Raw genomic sequence first — 25253 nt, 5'->3', positions numbered from 1 at the left:
GCCCTAGAGCCGTAATTAGCACATTACGTGCCTATGTCGAAAATTTAAAGGGCGATATGTACTGTAAGACGTACAATACGCGTGCGAAAAGGTAATTCGCAACTCGTGTCGATTTAAAACACTCCCTTCGGTCGTGTTTTAATTACTTTTAATGTATCGCCACTCGTTGCGAATTCCCTACTTTTCGCACTTGTATCGTAATGTACTATGTATTATTAAATATTTTGATTTGTATTTAAAATAGTCACTATCAGTTATTAAAACTACCAGTTAATGACTAAACAGCCGAATCCGGTTTTTAACATTGAGTTATTAGTTATTACTATACAGAAGCCATACCATACTGTACAGTCACCTGCAATATTATGTTACACAACGAAGGCCGCAAAAATATCTGACACGATCTTGTTCGTAGAGCCATAAGAGTGTGTCACATATTTTTGCGGCCTTCGAAGAGTAACATATTATTGCAGGTGACTGGTATTAAACATTAAACATATCTAATATTGATACGGATTTAAAACCCCCTGGCACTGACTAAAATAACCGACTTTTCACATTACATCTCAAAACTTTTTTATAGTAGAAGAATTGCGTTGCGAGACATCTTTTTACATGTAATGTTTTTGACGGTTATTTTTACCTTAAATCCCGACGTTTCAGCCGATTTGTACCAGCTGTGGTGGTGGTATGAGTGAATTGCAAAAAATGTTTACGTAATTAAGCGCAGTTAAGAAGCTGTGATTAGTCTTAACTTAATTGAATCATTTGTGTTACGAAAATTAACTATAGTATTGTATTTATTGTACTTAATTCGTACACATATAAGTCTATAGCATACGCTAACACACTTTAATGCATCTAACTTAAGTAGAAATGGCTTTACTGTGGTAACACAATGGAAGCAATTAACTTTAGACTAATTACAGGTGCTTAACTATGTAAAAATTTTTGGCAATTCACTCGTATGGTCTTTCCGTGACCACAGCTGGTGCAACTCAGCTGAAACGTCGGAATTAAAGGTAAAAACAATGAAATTATTACGCCACCGTTCGTATAATTAACACTTTGTATATGTTCGTGCACAAAACGCGAGATTTTGAAGTGTTATAAGTGTTTACATGTACCTATGTAATGTATGTGCATATACATACAGTTAGTGTTAATGTTCGGTCCTTGGAATTCGCGTAACGCTAAGGTGGAGGCAAATAAACAGTTCGCTCGAGCTCCATGGAGTGGGACAGCGGCGTAGTTAACGTTTTAGAACAGTACTTTAACCTGAGAGTTTAGTTTAGTTTTGCAGATTTATCCTCCTAAGGGCCACTTGCACGATCCCACTAACCCGGGGTTAACCGATTAAACCTGGAGTTACCATGGTTATTAGTACAATTTGAAACTGGGTTGACGGTTAAACCGCTTAACCCCGGGTTAGTGGGATGGTGCAAGTGGCGCTAAGAAGGGCCACTTGCAACATTGCCAAATCAGCGCTGTGGCTGTGGCTGTGGCTTAGCATTACGCTGAGTGGGGGGTTCTTTTTAACGTCCATCAGCCGGCGTATTATGGATGGCTTTATCCATCTTTATCCACGTGATAAAATAACTGTCACTTTTTAACACTGTGGGATAGAAAGTGACGGACACTGTTTTATCACGCTGTCACGTAGACAAGAACGACCATCATATCCGTACTGATCTACGAGTATGTCTTGTTTGTAATTTAACTGGTTTGGCGTAAATAAATGTATTTTCTTTCTTTCATTAATTCACAAACCCGGGGTTGACCGGTTAAACCTGGAATTACCATGGTTTACCGCTTAACCCCGGGTTAGTGGGATGGTGCATGTGGCCCTGGGCATACTTAAAGCATACAATTTTTTGTACATATTCCACAGTATACACTGAACTTTTATACACTACCTAAGAGTTCCAAATTATTTCTGATCCGCCTACAATCTTTTCTGCTTTGCCCTAAGTTCGACTGGTAGAGAACGCCTCATGGCATTAAGTTAGCCTTTTGTACACTTTTTCTTTTGTGCAATAAAGTATAAATAAATAAACTCACTTTCCAAATTACGATTGGTTTCAAATTGAATGAACTTATCATTTTTTTAAAAACAACCTATAAAAATGGTCATTTGACTGCATATTTTCACTGTGACACTTGAATAAATTGTCCAGCAAATACATCGTCATAAACTCATAAAGTAGAAGCAAACAGTAACCGCTTGTTTACCCGACTACGGCCAACTTGAGGATGCCATGTTTACCGCCGATTGCGTCAATGGAGGTTATTCACGAAAACCGGCCAAGTGCGAGTCGAGCTCGCGCGCCAAGGGTTCCGTAATGCGCACATTTAATACGATGTTTTTTTTTGCTTGACTGCAGACTACTTATGCCACTTAGCGCCACTCGCACCATCCCACTAACCCGGGGTTAACCGGTTAAACCGTTATACCAGTGTCAAATCTGTCCAAATCCATTTAAATAAAAAAAAAACCCTACGCAGTCAGATATTGACGTCAAACATATCACCCCTCTTTTTGCGTCGGGAGTTAAAAACCAACGAGTTACGTGATCTAGTCTCAAAAACGATCGTAAAAACGGGACCCTAGTACTAAGACTACACTGTCTGTCACCAGGCTGTATCTCAAGAACCGTGATAGCTAGACAGTTGAAATTCTCACAGATGCTGTATTTCTGTTGCCACTATAACAACAAATACTAAAAACAGAATAACATAAATATTTAAGTATCCTATACAACGTGATTTTTTTGCCGTTTTTTGCGTAACGGCACGGAACCCTTCGTGCGCGACTCCGACTCGCACTTGGCCGGTGTTTCGACTTTTCCTTTATCTACAAGCATCGTAAAAAAAAACATGAACATACCCAGTACATTGACAATGAGAATGCAATCACCTTCATTGTATTCCAATGACTGTTTAACCATTAACTGATGATGTAAGTGGTAGGAAAATGAGTCTTATCCCATATAAATAAGCACTATTTTCCCTTGAGTTCCTCAAATAAGTCCAGTCAATGAAGGTGTGGGATTTAAAAAAATCTCCTATAATTATACTTTCCATGCTATTCTAACTCATTAAATTAATTATACTGTATGCACATAATTAGTTTAATAACCACAAATTACTATTAGTTTCTTGTGTGAATTAAGTATAACAAACTCAATACAATTTACATGGTTAATTTTCGTAACACAATGGAACACAAAAGTCCTAAACGACGCTTAATTACGTACAATTTTTGTAGTTCGCCCTAACCGCTCATGAATGGTTGTAACCACAATATTAGCACTTTTTTAACCTCTCATCATTTTAAAAAATTCAACAAACCATTATAATTATGTTAGGTTATATTTTAAGATGATGGTAGGTATTTTAAGATGGTAGGTAGGTGATGATAGGTTAGGTTATATTTTGAGTTTTTTTTTTGTATTAAAAGATGTTAGGTATGTAAGAACATTAAATGGGATTTTGATAGTTATAGGTATATTTTATAATTTAAAAAATACTAATTAAATTCATTAAGTAAAATATTTTATTGGCAGTGTACTTGCTATCTCGCGCAATAATATTGAAAATTGATTTGAAATTCCAACAGCCTCATTGACTGGACTAAGAAGCTGAAACGAATATTTTTATGACAAAAAGTATGCTCTGAGAAGTCTCTCTCCAAAACGGCTTATACTTCTAACAACTCTGTATATATTCAACCTTAATGCATCAGTAATAAGGTTTAGTTTACTGTGAAATTGTAAGCTATTTTCAACAGTGACTTCACTGGTATATTTATTTTAAAAAAGTACTAGTTTTGAGGGTACTTTGCGTTTTGTACATCGTTTTGCCTATTTGGCTAATCAAAAGCAGCGTGACTTTTGGGAACATTTACTTTTTGTAGACAAACCCCAAATAGGACATGTATAGTTCTTTTTGAGCGGTTCGTCCGTTAAGATATATTCGCGTGTAACAGCAATAATCCATTTCACAACAACTCTTAGTTCATTATGACAAAGTCTAGACAAATCATGAAACATCCAATCGTTGCTTACATTCAACTATAAAATCTCCAGCTATAAGCTTGGTAAGCATGTCTGTTCAAAAACGCATAGTACTTTATGTATGAGCTCATATTGTTCAGAATTCTGGACCATACCACCTCGATTCAACCTCATATTGCAAACTATACCCAGCACATCTACCTTCTGTTCTATACTTAGTTGTTTTATCCCGTTCAGGATAGCTATAAGACACCCCGTACGACCAATGCCTGCTGAACAGTGAATTATGGTTGCCGGTGACATATTTTCTTTACTAAAGTCTATAGGAGTCGATACACTTACACTCACATCCACAGAGTCATCCGAAGGCGGAAACACAAACTTAGAATCCTTCTTCGGACTCACACACTGACACAAATCACTATCATCAAAATTGTACGTAGTTTCTTTTAAAACGTCTAAACTTAAATTTAAAAGCGCGTTCACATCTTTAGGGCACTTATGGTCCGCCCAATTGTGGAACCAATAATGGTACACCGTCACTGATTCATTTTCACAACACACATTTAAGTTCCTAATAGTATAACCAGGCTTTTTGATAAGACCTGTATTTTTGATTTTGAAACTCGATCCCACTTCTGAATCTGGACATTCGAATACCATTTCTTCGTTTATTTCTAGCGGGAAGTATTTTTCGCACTTCTGTCGATTGTTTTCTATGAAGTTTGTGAGCATGACCACTTTTTGGATGCCTTGGGAGGTATTATGGGAGCTGTTCTGATGCACCATCTTCCAGAAATCGTAGACCGTGTTCTGGAGAGGGCCTTGGGTGGCGATGTAGCAGTTCTTGGTGTATTCATGCCCCTGAAAATAAAAAAATCGGTAAGTACATAGTTATGGTCGCAAATATTGTTTTTGTAACCTGAAGTCCGTAATACCTACATTTATGAAAATGTTGATGCAATCCAAAAGCAAAGGAAAGTAACAGTATCTGAGTAAAAGTGCTAAGAGTCCATATATGAATTCAAAATTGAAATTCGACTGATAATTTCGTGTAAATACGTAGTTTGTGTGTGTGTGCGTGTCTATGTCGTAGGCCGATCGTAAGATCAGGCAGATCGTAATGTTCCTGTGTAATGTTTTGACGATAGTCACATTAAACCAATACATAGGTACGATAGGCTCGTTAGGTTGCTTCAGATGCCCGAAGGGCAAACTGCCCAGAAATAGGAGCCCCGCGTAGCGGGGCTCCGTCGACTCAGGGAACGAGTCAAAGATTTTCACGTTTCACGATATGCCTAGGAATTTCACAATATGCCTGATCTTACGATCGGCCACCGACATCTACATTTTAACACAAGTGCCTTTCAATATAATTACGTATATCCACATATATATTATCTTACCTTAATAAAATTAGCATTAATGTATCCCTCGCCAGCCATCGCCGCATCAGATTTCAGTATGAACCTCGAATGTTCATTCGGCAAAATAGTCTTATATCTATTCTTCGGATGAGACCCAGAAACTATAGGCTTCTCCTGAAAGTTTGTCGGCATGTCCCAAAACTCCTGATGTAAATTCCTTAGTAAAGTTTTCTGATATTCCGAACAGGGATGCGATACGTCAGGTATCAACATCTGAGGGTTTTCCTTTGTCAAATCGGCATCAACTTTATTAGAACAGCAATGCTGCCCTTCTATCGTACTATGGCATTTAACTTTCGAATAACCGTTCTGAAATACATCATTTAAATCTCTTAATTGTTGTCTGGTTAATACGCTCGACGCGTTTTGTAGATGCTGCATATTTGCCAAATAAAGTCTAAAGTCTTCAGACGTACTCTGTGGACTTAAAGGTTTAGTTGTGATGTTTCTAACGAATCCTTGCTGGAAATTTGGATCCTCCTGTCTGCCGAAAGCGTATATAATCTCGTTTTCTTGGTCTCCACAGACATATGTTAAATTTTGAGGGCATTCATCAGTGCTATAAGAGTTTGACCATAGATTGTCATGTGAACCGAATCCAACGCATTTGTTCTCTCCAGTTCGCCGCATGCGTGTTTTATAAGACATTGGTATTAAGTTTTCCGTGCTAAGAGATTTTCTATGTTTATCTCTATGTGGGAGCTCCTTTAGATTACTATCTATAAGACGCTCATCAATTTCTATGTCTCTTGGTTCTTGCGGCTGGATATTTAAAGTCAAAGACGTATTTGAACTTCTTCTTTCTAAAATTCCCTTTTTCTCTGGAGGGTTATCAATGCTTTGGTTACTGTTATACCGGCTCAAATTGCATGTGGAGCCGTTGAGATTATAGTTAGATATACTAAGGCTCCGGTTCACGGATAACTGGGGGTTTGAGTTGTTAATGTTTAAAGTAAGCGAAGTATTTGAGCTTCTCCGTTCAAGGAGCCCTTTCTTTTGGCCTAGTTTCGCGTCTTTATTTAAAGAACTGTTGCTAGAATGTCTGCTTAAAGAGTTATTTGGCAATATATTTAAAGTTAGGCTGTTGTTGGAGCCCCTTCGTTGTAATAAGCAGTTCTTGGATTCTCCAGACACATTGGTATTTGATGAGCAGATTACTCTAGTAGTTGGTGTGAGATGTTCCGCATTTATTGAAGTATTTGAATCTCTCCGATCTAAAGACAGTTTCTTTCTGCTATCTGAGGTCAAGCTGAAATTCGACATGCTTGTTCTAACAGTCGTTAAGTTATGGCATGAAGCTCCGGAGCTATTTAAAGAACAGTTTGAACTCTGCAAGCTATGCGTACTGAGCATCAAACTCTGGTTAGAGTTCCTTCTATGAAGTTTCTTGGCTAATTTTTCATCCTCCTCACTTGGTTCGAAATCGTCAGAAGTGACGCCTTCGGGCAATGTTTTTAAATTAGTGCTCGATACGCTTAGGTTCTGCTTATAGTTGAGAAGGTTTGAGCCTAAAGTTTGTCCGGATTCCTGGTGATAGCTCGGTCCTGACACATTGATTTCTGGCGGGTTTTCGGCGAAGTCTGACATGTTTTCGTCAAAAGAGCCCATAGTTCTTCGAGACAGGCCGGGCTGGTATAGCATCAGATTCGCATGGTGTTCACGCAAAAAGATGCCACTGTCTTGGCCTTTCATGTAAAGCCGGCGTTGCTCCGCGCTTTTAGACCCTGACTCAAGTTTTATGTTCTTCTGGGCTAAAATCCTTATCAACTGTCGTTTCGGCGTGTTAGGTACTGATATAGAATTCTGCGGGACGTCCAAAGTTTTCTTCTGTGGCAACGATAAATTTACAGATTCAGAGGAATCTAAAGAAGTCGCTTTCACTTTCAGAGTAGGCGTTTTCACCTTCTTTTCTTCAGCGTTAGTGTATAACTTTTCGAATTCTAATAGCTCTTTTTCCAAATCGCTATCCCGTTTGGTCAGATCGATTGTTAGATTTCTTAAGTTCTTTCCTTTTCGTTTCGTTTGAGTTTCTGCTGGTGATGTCGAACCTTCTTCCGTAGTAATTGTAATTTCGAATTCCTTTGGCGAAAATCTGGGCATATCTAAAAAGGATTGTGTATCTGAGCTTTGGCGTAAAGTTTTCTTCTTTAAGTCAGGACTCTTCGGTTCGTCCTCTTCTGAGGTTTTATCCTTTACTGGTTCTTCCTCAAATTTAAACACAGGTTGATCTGACGGCGGTGTTTTGAGATGCCTTTCCATGCTTTCACATGAGGCGCTCACATCATTCTTATAAGCTTCATTCATTTGGTCTTTCATCTGTTTAGCTATGGGCAGGCCAAGATTCTGTTCAATAATCTTAGCGTTGTCGGAGTCTAGAGATATCGATTTAAGTCTCTGTCGTCTGGCTTGCGCGGTGTTCGGATTAGGGGTCAATTCGTTTCGCTCTTCTTTCGTTTCTATTTCTAATGTTTCCATTTTGGCACAGCAATCTACTACATCTTTATTAACCTCTTCAGTTTCCTCGCATTTTGATATATTAAGTTCTATATTTTTGTAGTTTGTATCGCAACTATTGTGTCTGCGATATCGCCTGGCTTCTTTGTCCGCTGGAGGAGTATATCTTTCCTTTTCTAAAGAGTTTCTCCCGCCATATCGTCTAGGTCTTGGAGACATTCTAGCAGCACCCTCTTCCAGCAAGGCTGCGTCGAATGTGAAATAATTCTCCTTGTTGCAGCTATGGATTTTAGGGCTAGGTCTCGCGCTCAACACTCTAGGTGAGCTAGGTTTCTCTGGAGCATTTCTATTTAAATGATCCCCAAGAGTCCTGGGTGACTGTGGAACATCGGCCTCTTTAGGCGTTTCGGGGAAGAATTTAGGAGACCTAACGGTGTCGTAGTAGACAGATTTAGGCGAAGGTTCGGCGAAGAACATAGGCGAGACCGCTTCGGGAGGCGTGAAGAATCTAGGAGAGGTCATGCTGTCAGCTAAAAGTTTGGGCGAGAAGTCGAATTTTGACTTATCTTTCGCGGAGCAGTCGAGAACTCTCGGGGAGTTCTGCATTTCTAGTCTCTCCTGCTGTCCTTCTAGATGAGGGGTTTCGTTGACACTGCATATATTCAGTCTCGTGCTGACGGACCTAAAGCGGCGTAAATTACTCGGTGACATATCGCTCCTCTCCTCTTTAGGAGTGACAGGCTTATCCATATCTACGTCTATCTCGACCTCAGTTTCGTTAATTTTTTTAACGACTTCCGCGTCAAATCCGAACACCTCGTCGGGTCCCCTCGTTAAGAACGGACTTTTCTCGTCTTTTTCGAGCGAAGGCGAGCGCGTCGCGCTATATTTCTTCGCTCGAGATTCTTGCGTCAACTCGCTTCCCAAATCCGACTCGATCTGGACTAGGGGTCGGGGGATGTTCGAGTATTTGTAGTCGAAAGGTTTCTTTATGAGCCACTGTTCAGGAAGGGGTATCTTGGGGCCCCTGTAGGGCTCGGAGGGACCGGGGATTTGGTCCTGGGAGGTGTTGGGGACTATGACTATTTGTGGAGGGGGAGCCTTGTCGTCGTCGGCCGGCGCGTGGAGCGGGCGGGCCTCGGCGCGGGGTGGGGGAGGGGGAGGGTGCGGGGGAGGGGGAGGGGGAGGGGGAGGCGCGGGGTAGAGGTGCGGGTGCGCGTGGGAGGTCGCGGCGCGGGGCGGGCGGGGCGCGAGGCGGACTACGTGCACCTGGAATAGAGAAAATATTGCGGTTAATGACATGATTTGAAAAGTATACATTTATACATAATTAGACATAATGCAACTAAAATTCATTTCATTAAAAATGTGCGAAGTGTATTCACATACCAAAAGAGCATTATTATTATTAATGGGACATGTTAAATCTATTAAGAACTAGGATTGAATAGTTTTAAGTAATATAATATATGGAGTAGCTTAGCTATTATGTCTTTGAAATTGTTGTATACTGTGTGTATAGTACATACTTGCTTGTGCCGCTTGGTGTGTCGGCACGCACGCAGAGCCAGCAGCGCCAGCAGCGCGGCGAGCGCGGCGCCCGCGCCGGCCGCGGCGGGAGCCCACATGCCGCCGCGGCCCGCACTAGTGCGACGCTCACATCTGGAATTGTACACACACGCGTTTAAGAGAAGTTAGTTTGACTGTAGAAAAAGAAAAAAAATCGCATAGTGAGTGAAACCTTAAAATTATTCAACTTTAGGAAGTTTTTAGGGTTCCGTACCTCAAAAGGAAAAAACGGAACCCTTATAGGATCACTCGTGCGTCTGTCTGTCTGTCTGTCTGTCTGTCTGTCTGTCCGTCTGTCACAGCCGATTTTCTCCGGAACTACTGGAACAATCAAGTTGAAATTTGGTACACATATGTAAGATTGTGACCCAAATACGGACATGTAACGTAAACAAATGAATTTTAAACATGGGAGCCACTTTTGGGGGGTAAATGAAAAAATGAAAAAAAAAATTTTTCAAACTATATCATGTTACATATCAAATGAAAGAGCTTATTGTAAGGATCTCAAATATATATTTTTTATAATTTTCGAATAAACAGTTTAGAAGTTATTCAAGAAAATAGGCAAAAAATTACCATTCCCCCCCCTTATCTCCGAAACTACTAAGTCTTAAATTTTTAAAAAAATACATAAAATAGGTCTATACCTATAGATGACAGGAAAACCTATTAGAAATGTACAGTCAAGCGTGAGTCGGACTTAATTACAGTTTTTGATCCGACCCCTACGGATTTTTTAAAGAGATTTCACTCACGTTTCACATAAAAAATACATTGTTAACAGTGCCGGATTACTTAGAGTAGTAGTTTTCTTAGAGTAATTGGTGATAATTTTCTGATAAGATAATCATTTTAAATATTTAACGGTCTTACCTACTTACGAGTAATTGTAAGGTCAAATTAAAAATAATGTTTAAAAAAAATGTTAAATTGAGAGCTAGCTCAAAGTTTTTTGTACTCGTCGACTTTAATGGTTGAATTAATAAAGACTTTGTAACCAATAAGCAAAACAAGCACGTGCTTACGGCACCACGTTCAGGGGGGGCACCAAAATGCCAGGTTGAAAAAGGTGAACAAATTTTAAAATTAGGGACAGACACATCGTTTTTACCACACGATTTTTTTAGCTGTCCAAAAGCTAATTTGCAAAAATAATGGCGCGTAATTCATTGGGAAACAATCGGTCGCAGTAGAAGAGTCTTGATTACATGCATAGATTCGATTTCAACCCACTCTTTTGCGGTTCGGCGTTAGGTCTTATGCGAGGCCTTCTGCCTTACGGCAAAGTTGATCTTCTGCCTTAATTACACTTGGGCATGGATCCAAATCCAAGCTTTCCTCTTTCGCAGCTGGGCCTACTGCCTTTCTCACACTTCGCCAATTCAATTCCAAGCTCTGCTTTCTTGCATATTTTATGCATGAAAACAACCTCGCTGAGACCCTTAAATATCGAGCCCTATGCGAAGCTAGGCTGATAGAAAACTGTCCCATCCCTTCTCTGTATGAAATCCTGGATTCGCGCCTGGTTGGGACTAAAACTAAAATTGCGTTTTTATATCGAAAAATTTTCGCGCTCGCTTCGCTCGCGTTTTCAATAACTTTATAAGGTATGATAAAGGTGACGTTCGGGTGGCGACTGCAGCAACATTACTCTGTTGCAACGTTACTGCTGCAGTACTGTCAACTTCCGTGATAAAATGATGTGACTGATTTCCATACTAAAAGTAAAAATGTACAACTGTCTATCATATTGCGTTTTTATATCGAAAAATTTCCGCGCTCGCTTCGCTCGTGTTTCTATTACTTTCTAAGCTATGATAAAGGTGACATTCGGGTGGCGACTGCAACAGCATTAGGTACTCTGTTGCAACATTACTGCTGCGGCACTGTCAATTTTCGTGATAAAATGATGTGACTGATTTCCATTCTCAGCTGTAATGCGGCAATGAACTTCTCTCAATTTACCAAAAAATCAATGTAATCTTGATGACCCGAGGGAGAGGGGGCACCTAGAAATGCTTAGGGCATCAAAATATCTTAATCCGGCACTGATTGTTAAAAATTGTGTAATATACGGAACCCTTGTTTTATAAATATTTTGATTTGTTTTCCCCGAAGTTTTTTTTTTATCTTCATTTTTGTCTACCGGATTTTGAAAGAAATGAATAGGTACTTATTTTTTTATGATTTTTTTAAACATTGTCTAAAAAAGCAAGCATAGCAAGCATGCTTTTTTCGTAACTAAATTGCTGCGAAGGATCTAACTTATTATACGAAATCGACATATTTGGGTTCGTCTTCAAAGTCCCGAAAAAATTTTTAATTTTAAACTAATTAACACAAAAGTTATGGCCGGAAAACCAGTTTGTAGGCCTAAGATTGTTCAACTATGATGCCAAATATCTCGAACTTTGAAGTAAATATGGGATACTATATTGCTTAAAGCCGTTGCTGTTAATAGGATAAGCTAAAGTCAAATAAAGTGCAAAGGAATATCGGTTAAGAGGTCGGCCTCAAGATCTGGGTTAACCCAGTGGCCTTAATACAAATCAATATCCTGTCAAGCCGAATCTCACTAATTCTCACGATAAAGGTCTCGCGTGAGATTAGGGGGGGGTCGAGACAAATCTCACGACTTCTCAGGAAGAGGGGGGGGTCAAAAACTTCTCAAAATATACTTGAAGGCACAACTTTTAGAAACAAAAGTCTGTCATATATTTTAACCTTAGAGCATTTAATAACTGGAGTCGCCTTCAAGAGCTTACCCCTCTGCCGAAAAACTTGCACAGTTGTGCAAACTTTTGTATGGACTGACATGGCTATTTGTACGTTACGTACAAATCATGTAGAAACAGCAATACATTTGACGTCCCCTCCCCCGCAAAAATCGGCAGACAGTTTCGTACAGAAAATGACAGCCATGACGTTTCCAGTTACTAAAAGCTCTAAGATTTGAACACACAGACAGCTCACAAGAATCAGTTGATTATTTAAATTAACAGTCTGTATTAAACGCTCGTCTCTACCAGAGACCTTGTAAAGGAAAACATACATTTCCGCAGCAAGACGGAAGAGCGTGACGCACTCTTATTAATAGCTGTGTTGACAAACGCGATGGCAATAAGGAAAGGTGTTCTAAGGGGTCGTCCAGAAATCATGTGATCGTTTATGGGTGGGGGGGGAGGTTAAGAAAAATATCACGAACGATTACGATGGGGGAGGGGGGGTCAGAGAAGATATCACGTGTAATTTTTTTTTCAAAACGGGAATTTTAGAACTGTCACAATTTGCGGGAGCTATGAGACGTTTATCCACAATCATCCACCATTGCTATCAAAAACGAATGAATACATGTGAAAGTATGTATGTATATAAGTATGTATGAGCGGCTCCCAAGGAGAAGCTCCCTGTTGCCAGTGTGGATGAGGAGGATTTCACACTGGTATCAAGAAAGAAGAAGGCACGCACTGCGCCTCGTAAGACTCAGTGTGGTACCGCCGAACCGGCTAATTCTGGCTTGCGGATTGCTACACCGAGTAAGGCGCTGTACGTATCGCGCCTGCATTATACCGCCACGGCTGCTGGAGTGGTGGAGTATGTACACCAGAAGACCGGCTACACGCTGAGGGTGTTCCAGCTTCGATCGCGCCACTACGTGCACTTCAACTCTTTTGTGGTGCGCGTGCCGCGACCGCTGCAGGGGACCATCGAGTGCGCCGACTTCTGGCCGAAAGGTGTCGTGTTTCGGAGGTTCCGGGGCAAACTGCCGAATTCGACACAAGAGCAGCCGATGCAACGGAGCCACGCCGTTTTGTCGACTAAATAGTGTTTAGTTTTAAGTTTATAAAATACATATGTATGTTCAGTTAGTCTGTAAGGTATTTGTAATATGGGCCTTGTTGCCTGAATTAAATTTCTAAATAAATAAATAAAATATAAGTGATAAGCAGATTTTTACGATGCCAGGGGGTGTTGCGATAAAATCACAAAATATCACCAAGGGGGAGGGGGGATCAAAAATAGGCCAAATATGATCACATGATTTCTGGACGACCCCTAAGATACAGGGTGAACTTAGTCTTGTCATATAAGTTATTATGACAGTCTACACCGTGTTTTTATTGAATTCCGTTAACTTCGGGGTATGGTTAAGTACGTTTAAGAGAACTAAATGGCATAGTTAGTTTTCAAAAAAAAAAATATTTTTTGCTTTTTTCTAAAAAAAAAATTACGTTTAAAAAGTAATTAAATGTAGCATATAGCGGTGTTGTAACACGGACATTACATTTAATTCAACCAAACAATTTAAATCTGTGACATATCAATGTCATTTCGAACATCAATCAACCTAGATTGTACTTATTGTTCGTTTTTTTTAGCATTAGAAAGAACTTCAAAGAAGGTAAGCGATCTTGACATGTCTTTTAATTGAAAAACGCTTTTTAAAAATAAGAAACTAATACTTATGAAAGCAGAAGAATATAAATGATCGTATCAGATTCATAATTGTTACATATTTGCCGTAACTTATTTTTAAAATGTGTTTTTCAATTAAAAGACACATCAAGATTGTTTACCTTATTTCTAATGCTAAATAAAAACTTTTTACAAAAAAAAGCAAACCGACTTCAAAAAGGATGAAATAAAATATTATCGTTTTTGAAGTCTATGCGTTACCAACTGATATGTTTGAAGTCGGTGCCAAGCCAAATTTTGAAGCATACCATGATTTTGGTGCGATTCGATAAGGATGTACCTACGTTGGATTGCCATACACGACGACAATGAACGTACTTTCTGTAGGTACAGTCGACGTTAAAAATATGTTTACACTTTTCGCCTTATTACAAAGGAGTAAGGTGCAAAAGTGTAAATATATCTTTGACGTCGATTGTATCTAAGAACACACCTCAGAACACACGATCAAACCTTCTTGGCGCAGTCTGTACCATGTTTGTCGGCACATTAGTGGAAATCCAATGCATTTTTTTTTCGTCGGTTTTTTTTAAAGATTTTTCTTACTAATGCTCGAACAGTCTATAGCACGCAAGTGTGATATTGGGACTGAGTAATTTCCCGTCCCTTATCCGGAGGACTACATTTCAAAATATAAAACAATTTAAGAAATTTACCTTCTTGCCAAATTTCACCTAAAGCGGTTCAGTTGTTTAGCCATGAAAAGGCGACAAAGAGGCAGACAAAATTACTTACACATTTGTAATAGTTATTAGTGCAGTTCTAATGGGATTTAAAGCTATAAAGCTGATTATTTTGACTGGTATTGTTACTACTTGGCTTGGCACCGACTTCAAACATATCAGTTGGTAACGCATAGACTTCAAAAAGGATAATATTTTATTTCATCCTTTTTGAAGTCGGTTTGCTTTTTTTTGTAAAAAGTTTTTATTTTTCCATTTTTAGTTTTAACGCATTGTTAAGAGCGCGACGCATGAATGAAAAACAAGATCATGTTTAACACTAAATTCGTGTACCTATTACTATAATAAATATGTATGTAATCAGGAATTTTCTGGAGTCCGTCTGGGAAATTATAATTCCTGTCACTACTACACTAAATCCATCCTCCGCCCCGCCACTGGCCCAATCCCTCAACGCCCCGATCACTCAACCTCACAGCGCATCAACCCCTGATCCAGGAACCCCTCGACCCTGAACCAGGAATTTTCTCGAGTCCGTCTGGGAAATTATAATTCCTGTCACTACTACACTAAATCCATCCTCCGCCCCGCCACTGGCCCAATCCCTCAACGCCCCGATCACTCAACCTCACAGCGCATCAACCCCTGATCCAGGAACCCCTCGACTCTGAACCAGGAATTTTCTCGAGTCCGTCTGGGAAATTATAATTCCTGTCACTACTACACTAAATCCATCCTCCGCCCCGCCACTGGCCCAATCCCTCAACGCCCCGATCACTCAACCTCACAGCGCATCAACCCCTGATCCAGGAACCCCTCGACCCTGAACCAGGAATTGTCTCGAGTCCGTCTGGGAAATTATAATTCCTGTCAACTAAATCCATCCGCCCGCCCCGCCACTGACCCAATCCCTCAGCCCCCCGATCACTCAACCTCACAGCACATCAACCCCTGATCCAGGAAACCCTGGATCCTGAACCAGCAACCCTTCAACCGCCATTCCCCGACCCGTTAATCTCTGACCCCTTAACTCCTAACCCTAACCCCCGATCAGTAGCCTTACCAGCTTACCACGAGTTTGACATTGATATATTCGCTAGCATGTGTGTAACTTACTTCCTATGCATCTCGCTCGTACTAACCTTAGTGTGAGCGAGATGCATAAAAAGTTACATTTAGATGCATAAGACGTTAGCGAATATGTCAATGTCAAACTCGTGGTAAGGCTACAGTTGCAGTACATCAAGTTGGTGGTTTTCGGAAGCAAATGCTCGAGTTACTTTAGAAAACCCCGAAATCACTTAACACGTGCCTTTAAAAATTGAGGAGTTCCCTCAATTCCTCATGGATTCCATCATCAGACCAGAACCAAAAATAATACGGAAACACCTTGGAGGTAAGTTCTTCCAAACAAAAAAAGAATTACTCAAATCGGATCACAGGTGCCAGAGTAATCGCTGAACATATTTACATTTAAAGAAATCATCATCATTATCATCAAAATAATCATCATCATCAGGTCTACTTCATCAAATTAGTGGTTTTCGAGAGAAAATGCTCGAGTTGCTTAAGAAAACGCCCAAAACACCATGCATGTGCCTTTAAAAATTGAGGAGTTCCCTCAATTCCTCATGGATCCCATCATCAGAACAGAACCAAATTAAAATGGGACCAACTCGGAGGTAGCTCCTTTCAAACAAAAAAAGAATTACTCAAATCGGACTACGGATGTCGGAGTAATCGGTGAACGTACATAGAAAAAAAAAAAAAAAAAATAGCCACAACCGAATACAGAACCTCCTCCTTCTATGAAATTGAAGTCGGTTAAAAAAACGAACTATAAGTTTAGTAGCAAATGTATAAACTCATTCTAAACACTAATCAATATGTAAACCGGCCCTAAGGCAAGTGTACACGCTTGTAGAGGCCTTATAGGAAAAAAATAAATTATTGATTATCTCCGAAATGGAGTTAATTAGAATATCGGTGTCTTTGAGAAAGTTACTTGATTTAAGCTCAGGAATGCACCCTTGAAATTAACAGAAATAAAAACTTTTTACAAAAAAAAGCAAACCGACTTCAAAAAGGATGAAATAAAATATTATCCTTTTTGAAGTCTATGCGTTACCAACTGATATGTTTGAAGTCGGTGCCAAGCCAACTTTTGAAGCATACCATGATTTTGGTGCGATTCGATAAAGATGTACCTACGTTGGATTGCCTTACACGACGACAATGAACGTACTTTCTGTAGGTACAGTCGACGTTAAAAATATGTTTACACTTTTCGCCTTATTACAAAGGAGTAAGGTGCAAAAGTGTAAATATATCTTTGACGTCGATTGTATCTAAAGCCCCCTCCAGACTATGCGCGTGAATCGCGGGCGAAGCCGCGAACGCGAGTGTGGAGTCGATTTCGCAGGTCTGCGTTCAGGACTCCACACTCGCGTTCGCGGCTTTACGCCGCGATTCGCGCACGAGTGTGGAGGAGGCTTAAGAACACACCTCAGAACACACGATCAAACCTTCTTGGCGCAGTCTGTACCATGTTTGTCGGCACATTAGTGGAAATCCAATGCATTTTTTTTCGTCGTATTTTTTAAAGATCATTTCTTACTAATGCTCGAACAGTCTATAGCACGCAAGTGTGAGATTGGGACTGAGTAATTTCCCGTCCCTTATCCAGAGGACTACATTTCAAAATATAAAACAATTTAAGAAATTTACCTTCTTGCCAAATTTCACCTAAAGCGGTTCAGTTGTTTAGCCTTGAAAAGGCGACAAAGAGGCAGACAAAATTACTTACACATTTGTAATAGTTATTAGTGCAGTTCTAATGGGATTTATAGCCATAAAGCTGATTATTTTGACTGGTATTGTTACTACTTGGCTTGGCACCGACTTCAAACATATCAGTTGGTAACGCATAGACTTCAAAAAGGATAATATTTTATTTCATCCTTTTTGAAGTCGGTTTGCTTTTTTTTGTAAAAAGTTTTTATTTTTCCATTTTTAGTTTTAACGCATTGTTAAGAGCGCGACGCATGAATGAAAAACAAGATCATGTTTAACACTAAATTCGTGTACCTATTACTATAATAAATATGTATGTAATCAGGAATTTTCTGGAGTCCGTCTGGGAAATTATAATTCCTGTCACTACTACACTAAATCCATCCTCCGCCCCGCCACTGGCCCAATCCCTCAACGCCCCGATCACTCAACCTCACAGCGCATCAACCCCTGATCCAGGAACCCCTCGACCCTGAACCAGGAATTTTCTCGAGTCCGTCTGGGAAATTATAATTCCTGTCACTACTACACTAAATCCATCCTCCGCCCCGCCACTGGCCCAATCCCTCAACGCCCCGATCACTCAACCTCACAGCGCATCAACCCCTGATCCAGGAACCCCTCGACTCTGAACCAGGAATTTTCTCGAGTCCGTCTGGGAAATTATAATTCCTGTCACTACTACACTAAATCCATCCTCCGCCCCGCCACTGACCCAATCCCTCAGCCCCCCGATCACTCAACCTCACAGCACATCAACCCCTGATCCAGGAACCCCTCGATCCTGAACCAGCAACCCTTCAACCGCCATTCCCCGACCCGTTAATCTCTGACCCCTTAACTCCTAACCCTAACCCCCGATCAGTAGCCTTACCAGCTTACCACGAGTTTGACATTGATATATTCGCTAGCATGTGTGTAACTTACTTCCTATGCATCTCGCTCGTACTAACCTTAGTGTGAGCGAGATGCATAAAAAGTTACATTTAGATGCATAAGACGTTAGCGAATATGTCAATGTCAAACTCGTGGTAAGGCTACAGTTGCAGTACATCAAATTGGTGGTTTTCGGAAGCAAATGCTCGAGTTACTTTAGAAAACCCCGAAATCACTTAACACGTGCCTTTAAAAATTGAGGAGTTCCCTCAATTCCTCATGGATTCCATCATCAGACCAGAACCAAAAATAATACGGAAACACCTTGGAGGTAACTTCTTCCAAACAAAAAAAGAATTACTCAAATCGGATCACAGGTGCCGGAGTAATCGGTGAACATACTTACATTTAAAGAAATCATCATCATTATCATCAAAATAATCATCATCATCAGGTCTACTTCATCAAATTAGTGGTTTTCGGGAGAAAATGCTCGAGTTGCTTAAGAAAACGCCCAAAACACCATGCATGTGCCTTTAAAAATTGAGGAGTTCCCTCAATTCCTCATGGATCCCATCATCAGAACAGAACCAAATTAAAATGGGACCAACTCGGAGGTAGCTCCTTTCAAACAAAAAAAGAATTACTCAAATCGGACTACGGATGTCGGAGTAATCGGTGAACGTACATAGAAAAAAAAAAAAAAAAAATAGCCACAACCGAATACAGAACCTCCTCCTTCTATGAAATTGAAGTCGGTTAAAAAGAAACACAGTGTATAAAATAAAACAATACAGTCATTCGACGAAGCCGTCTAGACAGGGCAATCGTGCGGGGTGCGAGGGGCGAGGGGAGGGTCGCGCGCACCCGAGCTGCATACATCGCCACTGTTAGTAGCTCGGTACTACTTACAGGGCTAGCGTGTCTTTGGTTGTGATTTGTTTACTATAGTATGATACTGAAGTAATGACTCATAGTAGTTGTAGACTCATATGGAGGGGAGTGGGAAAGTATCAAAAAATGGCCTAGTGTAGTGTCTATGAATAATAAATATTTTATTATATCAGAATGGTGCACTATTTGTGATATACCTAATTTAAAGTTTATAAATATAAAACAATTACAAACTCCGAAAAGACGCGCAAAATCACATACTAAAAATCATCAACTTCTGGGTTTTACCAAATTTTCCGATATTTAGTCTTAAAACAAATGTGATATTTATAAATTACTGCGTAAATTTAAGTATAAAATCGGAAAATGGATTAGTGTTGAAAGTTGACAGTCTCAAAAATAAATATTGATCACCTCCAAAAGTGCCTTTAGTTCGTATAATAATGTTATGGTGGAAATTTCCATCACCATGCAAAGAAGGGTTAAATAGACTAGGTAAGGTCACTGTGGGCAAGTCCGTCTACAAGGCAAGTCCGTCAACACGTTATAACTTTTGAATTTGAAGGCGTATGCGACTTTGGAGTCCAGTCGATTAACCAGTTTTTCGCGCTACTTCCGTCACTGTAAAACAGATGGCGCTGTGACAACCAACTTCAGAGCAATCCGCCTCAACAAGTAATTTCGTGTTTTGAACTCGAAGTCATAGTGCGACAGCCGTTCGAAAAAATATTGTTAAAAATAGTTTTTGAAAAGATTGTGCATCAGAAAGTAACTACGTAGGTAGCATAAGAACCAATTGTCTTTATTCTATTTTTAAAATATCAGAAATTAGCTTAGTTTTGTAATTATACGTTCCACAATTTATCATATTAAAATTTGACTAAGTTGGAAAGTCCGTCTATTATGTTCAAGGCAAGTCCGTCATATGCGGAGTTTCGTTAAATCAGAGATTACTAACTGTTTCTGCGACTTTAATATTATAACGATTTGATAAGGTATCAAAAAACCCTCCTGACTTTGCGCATGATGTTACTTTATTAAATTTTGATCTCAGTAAATTAAAAGAAACGATTAAAATTCATTTTATAATTACTTTTGATCTTTTATTTCGGAAATCAATAAAATAATTATGTTTAATTATTTGCCAAAAAAGGTTTACCACCCCATTTTGGTAGTATATGCCGGACTTGCCTTTGTTTTAGAAAAATGGTGTTTATTTCGAATCTAAACCCTATATTAACAAGTTTAAAATACACTTTTCATTGTCTTGATCCGTTCTTTTTAGGAATTTGCAGTAACATAGGTGAATAATTAACGGAACTAGATCACTCCAAAGTCAAAAAAAAATAAAGTATGCCGGACTTCGCCACAGTGACCTTAGTTTTTTTGTTATAGAGTGTAAGTGGCAAAAACAATGATGCTTATTATGAAAAGTACCTAACATCACAAGTCAGATGAAGTCTGTTATAGTTTTTCGCATTATCATTTCATTCATTCATTTTCATTTGACGACCGGTCCGGCCTAGTGGGTAGTGACCCTGCCTGTGAAGCGATGGTCTCGGGTTTGAATCCCAGTAAGGGCTGTTATTTGTGTGATGAACACAGATATTTGTACCTGAGTCATGGGTGTTTTCTATGTATATCATCGCCTAGTACCCATAGTACAAGCTTTGCTTAGTTTGGGGCTGGGTCAATCTGTGTAAGATTGCCCCCAAATATTTATTTATTTATCATGTTTCATTTATTTATTTATCGTGTTTAAGAACCATTTTAATAATAAGGCGCCATCTGTTGTAGGGTTAGAAGGGTTGCGGGTGCCTGACGATGAGGTAGGGAGTGACTTGCAGATACGTTATAGTGCAAAAGATATAACTAAAACATTGCGGGATATGAAAAGGGGAAAGTCTCCCGGTCACGGCTGCCTAAGCGTCGAGCACCTGCAATTTGGTGGCCCTCACTTGCCTAGAATCCTAGCAATGTTTTTTAATCTGTGCATCGGACACTCATATTTACCTAAGCATATGACGAAAACCATAGTGGTACCTATTGTTAAAAACAAAACTGGCGATATATCTGATGTGACAAATTACAGACCTATTTCTCTGGCAACAATCGTAGCCAGAGTACTTGACAGCCTACTTAACGTGGAATTGGACAAATGCTTGCACTTACACGACGCGCAGTTCGGCTTCCGAGCCGGCCTGTCGACTGAAAGTGCGATCATTTGTCTAAAGAACACTGTTGAGTACTATACTCGGCGTAATACACCTATTTATGCGTGTTTTCTAGATCTCTCTAAGGCATTTGACCTTGTAAATTACGATTTACTTTGGCAAAAGCTTGACGAGACAAACTTTCCTAGGGAGTTAACACGCATATTTAGATACTGGTACGCGAGCCAGAGAAATAGTGTTCGATGGGGAAACGTTTTGTCAGATGAGTACGGATTAGATTGTGGCGTCAGGCAAGGCGGACTAAGTTCGCCAAAATTATTTAATCTGTATGTTAACGAGCTTATCGGTGGGCTCAGCAGCACGCATGTCGGATGCCACGTGAACAGGGTAGCATTCAACAACATCAGCTATGCAGATGACATGGTGCTGTTGAGCCCATCGGTTGGCGGACTGCGAACCCTAATCAATATTTGTGAGTCATATGCTTTAAAACATAATTTAAAATATAATGTGTCGAAAAGCGAATACATGGTTTTCAAGGCGGGAACCAAGTGCCCATCTCATGTCCCACCCATTCGCCTGAATGGAGAGCAGCTTAGGAGGGTCAATTCGTTTAAGTACCTTGGGCACTTGGTAACCGATGACTTACGCGACGATGCGGATATCGAGAGGGAGCAGAGGGCTCTGGCGATCAGAGCCAACATGATAGCTCGCAGGTTCAGTCGGTGTACAGCGCAAGTTAAAATTACGCTATTCCGTGCGTACTGTACATCGCTGTATACCTGCAGCTCATGGTCGAAATACACGCAGCGCTCGATCAATAAATTACGGGTGCAATACAATGACGCTTTCAGGGTGCTGTTGCGACTGCCGCGGCATTGCAGCGCGTCTGGCATGTTCGCGGATGCGCACGTTGACGGTTTTCATGCGACGCTGCGCAGGCGCTGCGCCGCGACGCTCCGCAGAGTCCGCGACAGCCGCCACAGCCTCCTGAGCGTAGTAGCGGGGAGGTGGGACAGTGGCCTAGTCAGGCACTGGTCCTCTCTTCACTTAGGTTTAGGTACTAATATAGTTGTTTATTAAGTATGTTCTTGTTACTAACACACTATGGACACTTATTAGTCTGAAATAAATGCATTTTATTTTTATTTTATTTATTTATTTATTTATTATATGAAATTTACACTGTTTTCTGACTACTTACTCAAAGCAATACATGATCCACACCAGTGATTCAATGTCAATATTTTTAATTTCCATATTAAACATTTACTGCGCTATACACAACTGAACCGCACAACTAAAATGACATCACTGCTAATCTCCCATCTTCACAACACTATTTAACCTCCAAATCGCGCTGATAATATCTTGCCAGACCAATTTCAGACGCGTGCGACGACCGTAAGGACGCGAATCGCGTGACGAACGGAATCTATTTACAGCTTCTGACATACTCACTTGCCTGATCGCGCAAAAACGAGCAAAAGACAACGAAAAAGGCTTCTAATTATCTTTGTTTCACCTTAACATCGTTAAAACACGTACTTTAGACATAATATAGATGTTTTTATAAGATTTAGATAATATTTATGATGATAAACTACGAAGATAAATTACGTGTTTTGAAAACGATATTATGTGAACACAGGATGAGTTAGAGCATTGAAAATACTAGATTACAACGCTACAGTTATTAAAGTTTCTAGGAGTATATAATTATAACGGGAAAAGTAAGAAGATTAAGAGAAATTTTGTAAAATATTACTCACGGTGCATTGACGTTATTATCGTCAATCCTTGCAGTTTCGAACGCTTTTTAACACAATAGTCAACTATTTGTTAGCACGAAACACTTGTTTTTTGGCACCACAATACTCCACTATCACGAAACTTTCGTATATTTGGCAAATTTTATACTAAATTTGCTCGTTTCTATCGTAAGCACTATTCGTCGAAGTTTTGACGTTCAGCTAGTCAGCCATTTTTCTTTCGGGACAACAAAAGCAAATAATGTTGCTAGCGTCAAATTTCCAGTTCCCCTGTACAAAAATCTAAAAATAATATTTTTATATTAAATGTTAACTTTTGTATTTTTGGTATTCGGTAAATTGTAGAACGATTAGTCCTCGGTTAATCTAATCTGCAAATATAACTACTATATATGGGGTCATCCATTAATTACGTCACACGAATTTCTAGGGTGTTTTTTACCCCTCCCCCCTCCTTGTCACACTTGGTCACATTTGGTAAACCCCTCCCCCCTGGTGTGACGTCACATTTCTTCAACGAAATCGGCAATTATTCATTTAATATTATATCAAAATATTTTTGACAAAAGAAATATTAGTAATTTTATAACCCAAAACTGATTAAGAAATAAAATTAAACGAATAAAAACGATTATCGTTTCAAAAACTTGTTATTTAAATGTATAATAGCGTATAAAATAATTTAAATACATTTTCGGTTACTGATGAAGTTAAAGTGACGTCACAAAGTTTGTGACTCCTCCTCCCCCTTGTCACAACATGTCACATTTTCTTGACCCCCTCCCTCCCTCTAAACGTGTGATGTAATTAATGGATGACCCCTATTGATAAAAGTATATGAATAGTAAATTAGTAACATTAGTAACGTACATACTTTCGAATAGTATTCGATTTTAATATTAGAAAATGAGACGTCACAGCAACTGGCTATGGTTGTGAAATCGTTATTGACGTCACAAATAAATTATTTGCACAAGTCATCATAAATACAAAATGCATTGTATTAACTTATCATCATAATCTGCTAATGCGATGCTGTGGTAATCAAAATATGACAAAGCAAAAAGTGTTATTAAAGTGTAAAATTGCTTTTAGTTCTAAGACAACTTACCAATATTGTGCCTTTGTAAGGCAGGATATGGAAAACATCAATAATTTGTACCACCTTTGTAAACCCCACTCATAACCATACAATAAATATTTTATGATTTTTTTTATTTTTTTGCAAACTAATACCTGTATAAAGTTAGACCAAAATAAGTCTGCAACGATTTTGATAGCACACATAGTGCTAGTGTTATTTCTTTTCGTTTTTTCCTGGGGCGTGGAATAAGATTATAGGCGGCCACAGACTACGGTAACTGCTTTTCTTCAGGTAGACTGTATACTTGTTTGCCACTAAATTGGTTTAATAAAAGATACATGTGTACCAGTCGCCATCATCTGAAGGAGCCCAAGGTGTTCACAAATATATAGACAAAGCAAAGCCTGTTCAGAAATTATGACCACCTTGGCAGCTCCGATATATCTGCTTTGATAGTGAAAGTCTTCTTCAATTTGGGCATATTATGGTGCCAAAAACTACCACCTAAACCACAGCCCTGAGAAGATACCGCCGCAACTCGGTGGGATGCATTAAAAAAATATATATCATCATATTACTTGTATATATGTAATCATAATGTTGCACTTGGACCGCCTTCAAATTCTCTGCTTTGTCCGAAGGTTGACCAGGGGCGTATTTTAAATTTGGCGCCCGGGCCAATACGTTTCGTCGCCCCAGAAGTCAAGGAAGAAAAACAAAATGCAATCCGCCAGGGGCGGCATAAACCGCCCCTGAGGGTTGGCGCCCCGGGCCATGGCCATAGCATTAATTCCGCCTTTTGTACGATTGGTTTTTCTTTTTTGCAATAGAGATTATATAAATTAAGTAAATACAATCTTATATACGTACGTAGTTCTTGACAACGAGTGTATCATGTCGTCACGGCATGACGTGTCAGGTTCACCCCACGAGGAAGACTCAAGCTATGCGTGACGTCACTCGTTATCAGGTACTACCGTAATGTTTCTGTGAAGTGGGAGGTGTCCCACTCGTATGTAATTAGCGTGAGTC

The 25253-nt window shown here is 39.7% G+C and overlaps 1 protein-coding gene and 1 long non-coding RNA gene across 2 annotated transcripts; one reads left to right on the top strand and one right to left on the bottom strand.

The window, feature by feature from the left end:
* Positions 1–486: 486 nt before the first annotated feature.
* Positions 487–23390, bottom strand: LOC134803841 (uncharacterized). Its single transcript, XM_063776663.1, has 4 exons — positions 23138–23390; positions 9427–9559; positions 5423–9166; positions 487–4880 (listed from the first exon to the last, which is right to left on the bottom strand). The coding sequence occupies exons 2-4, from the start codon at positions 9523–9525 to the stop codon at positions 4089–4091; spliced, it is 4635 nt and encodes a 1544-aa protein (XP_063632733.1). The 5' UTR covers positions 9526–9559; positions 23138–23390; the 3' UTR covers positions 487–4088.
* LOC134803852 (uncharacterized) lies at positions 13579–16680 on the top strand. The gene is made up of 2 exons (XR_010146038.1): positions 13579–13833; positions 16473–16680. It is a non-coding gene; the product is annotated as an uncharacterized LOC134803852 (long non-coding RNA).
* Positions 23391–25253: the final 1863 nt, after the last annotated feature.

This window comes from Cydia splendana, chromosome 27 (genome assembly GCF_910591565.1).
Source record: "Cydia splendana chromosome 27, ilCydSple1.2, whole genome shotgun sequence".
In the NCBI taxonomy this organism is placed as follows: Eukaryota; Metazoa; Arthropoda; class Insecta; order Lepidoptera; family Tortricidae; genus Cydia; species Cydia splendana.
This window is presented reverse-complemented; position numbering and strand designations above follow the sequence as displayed.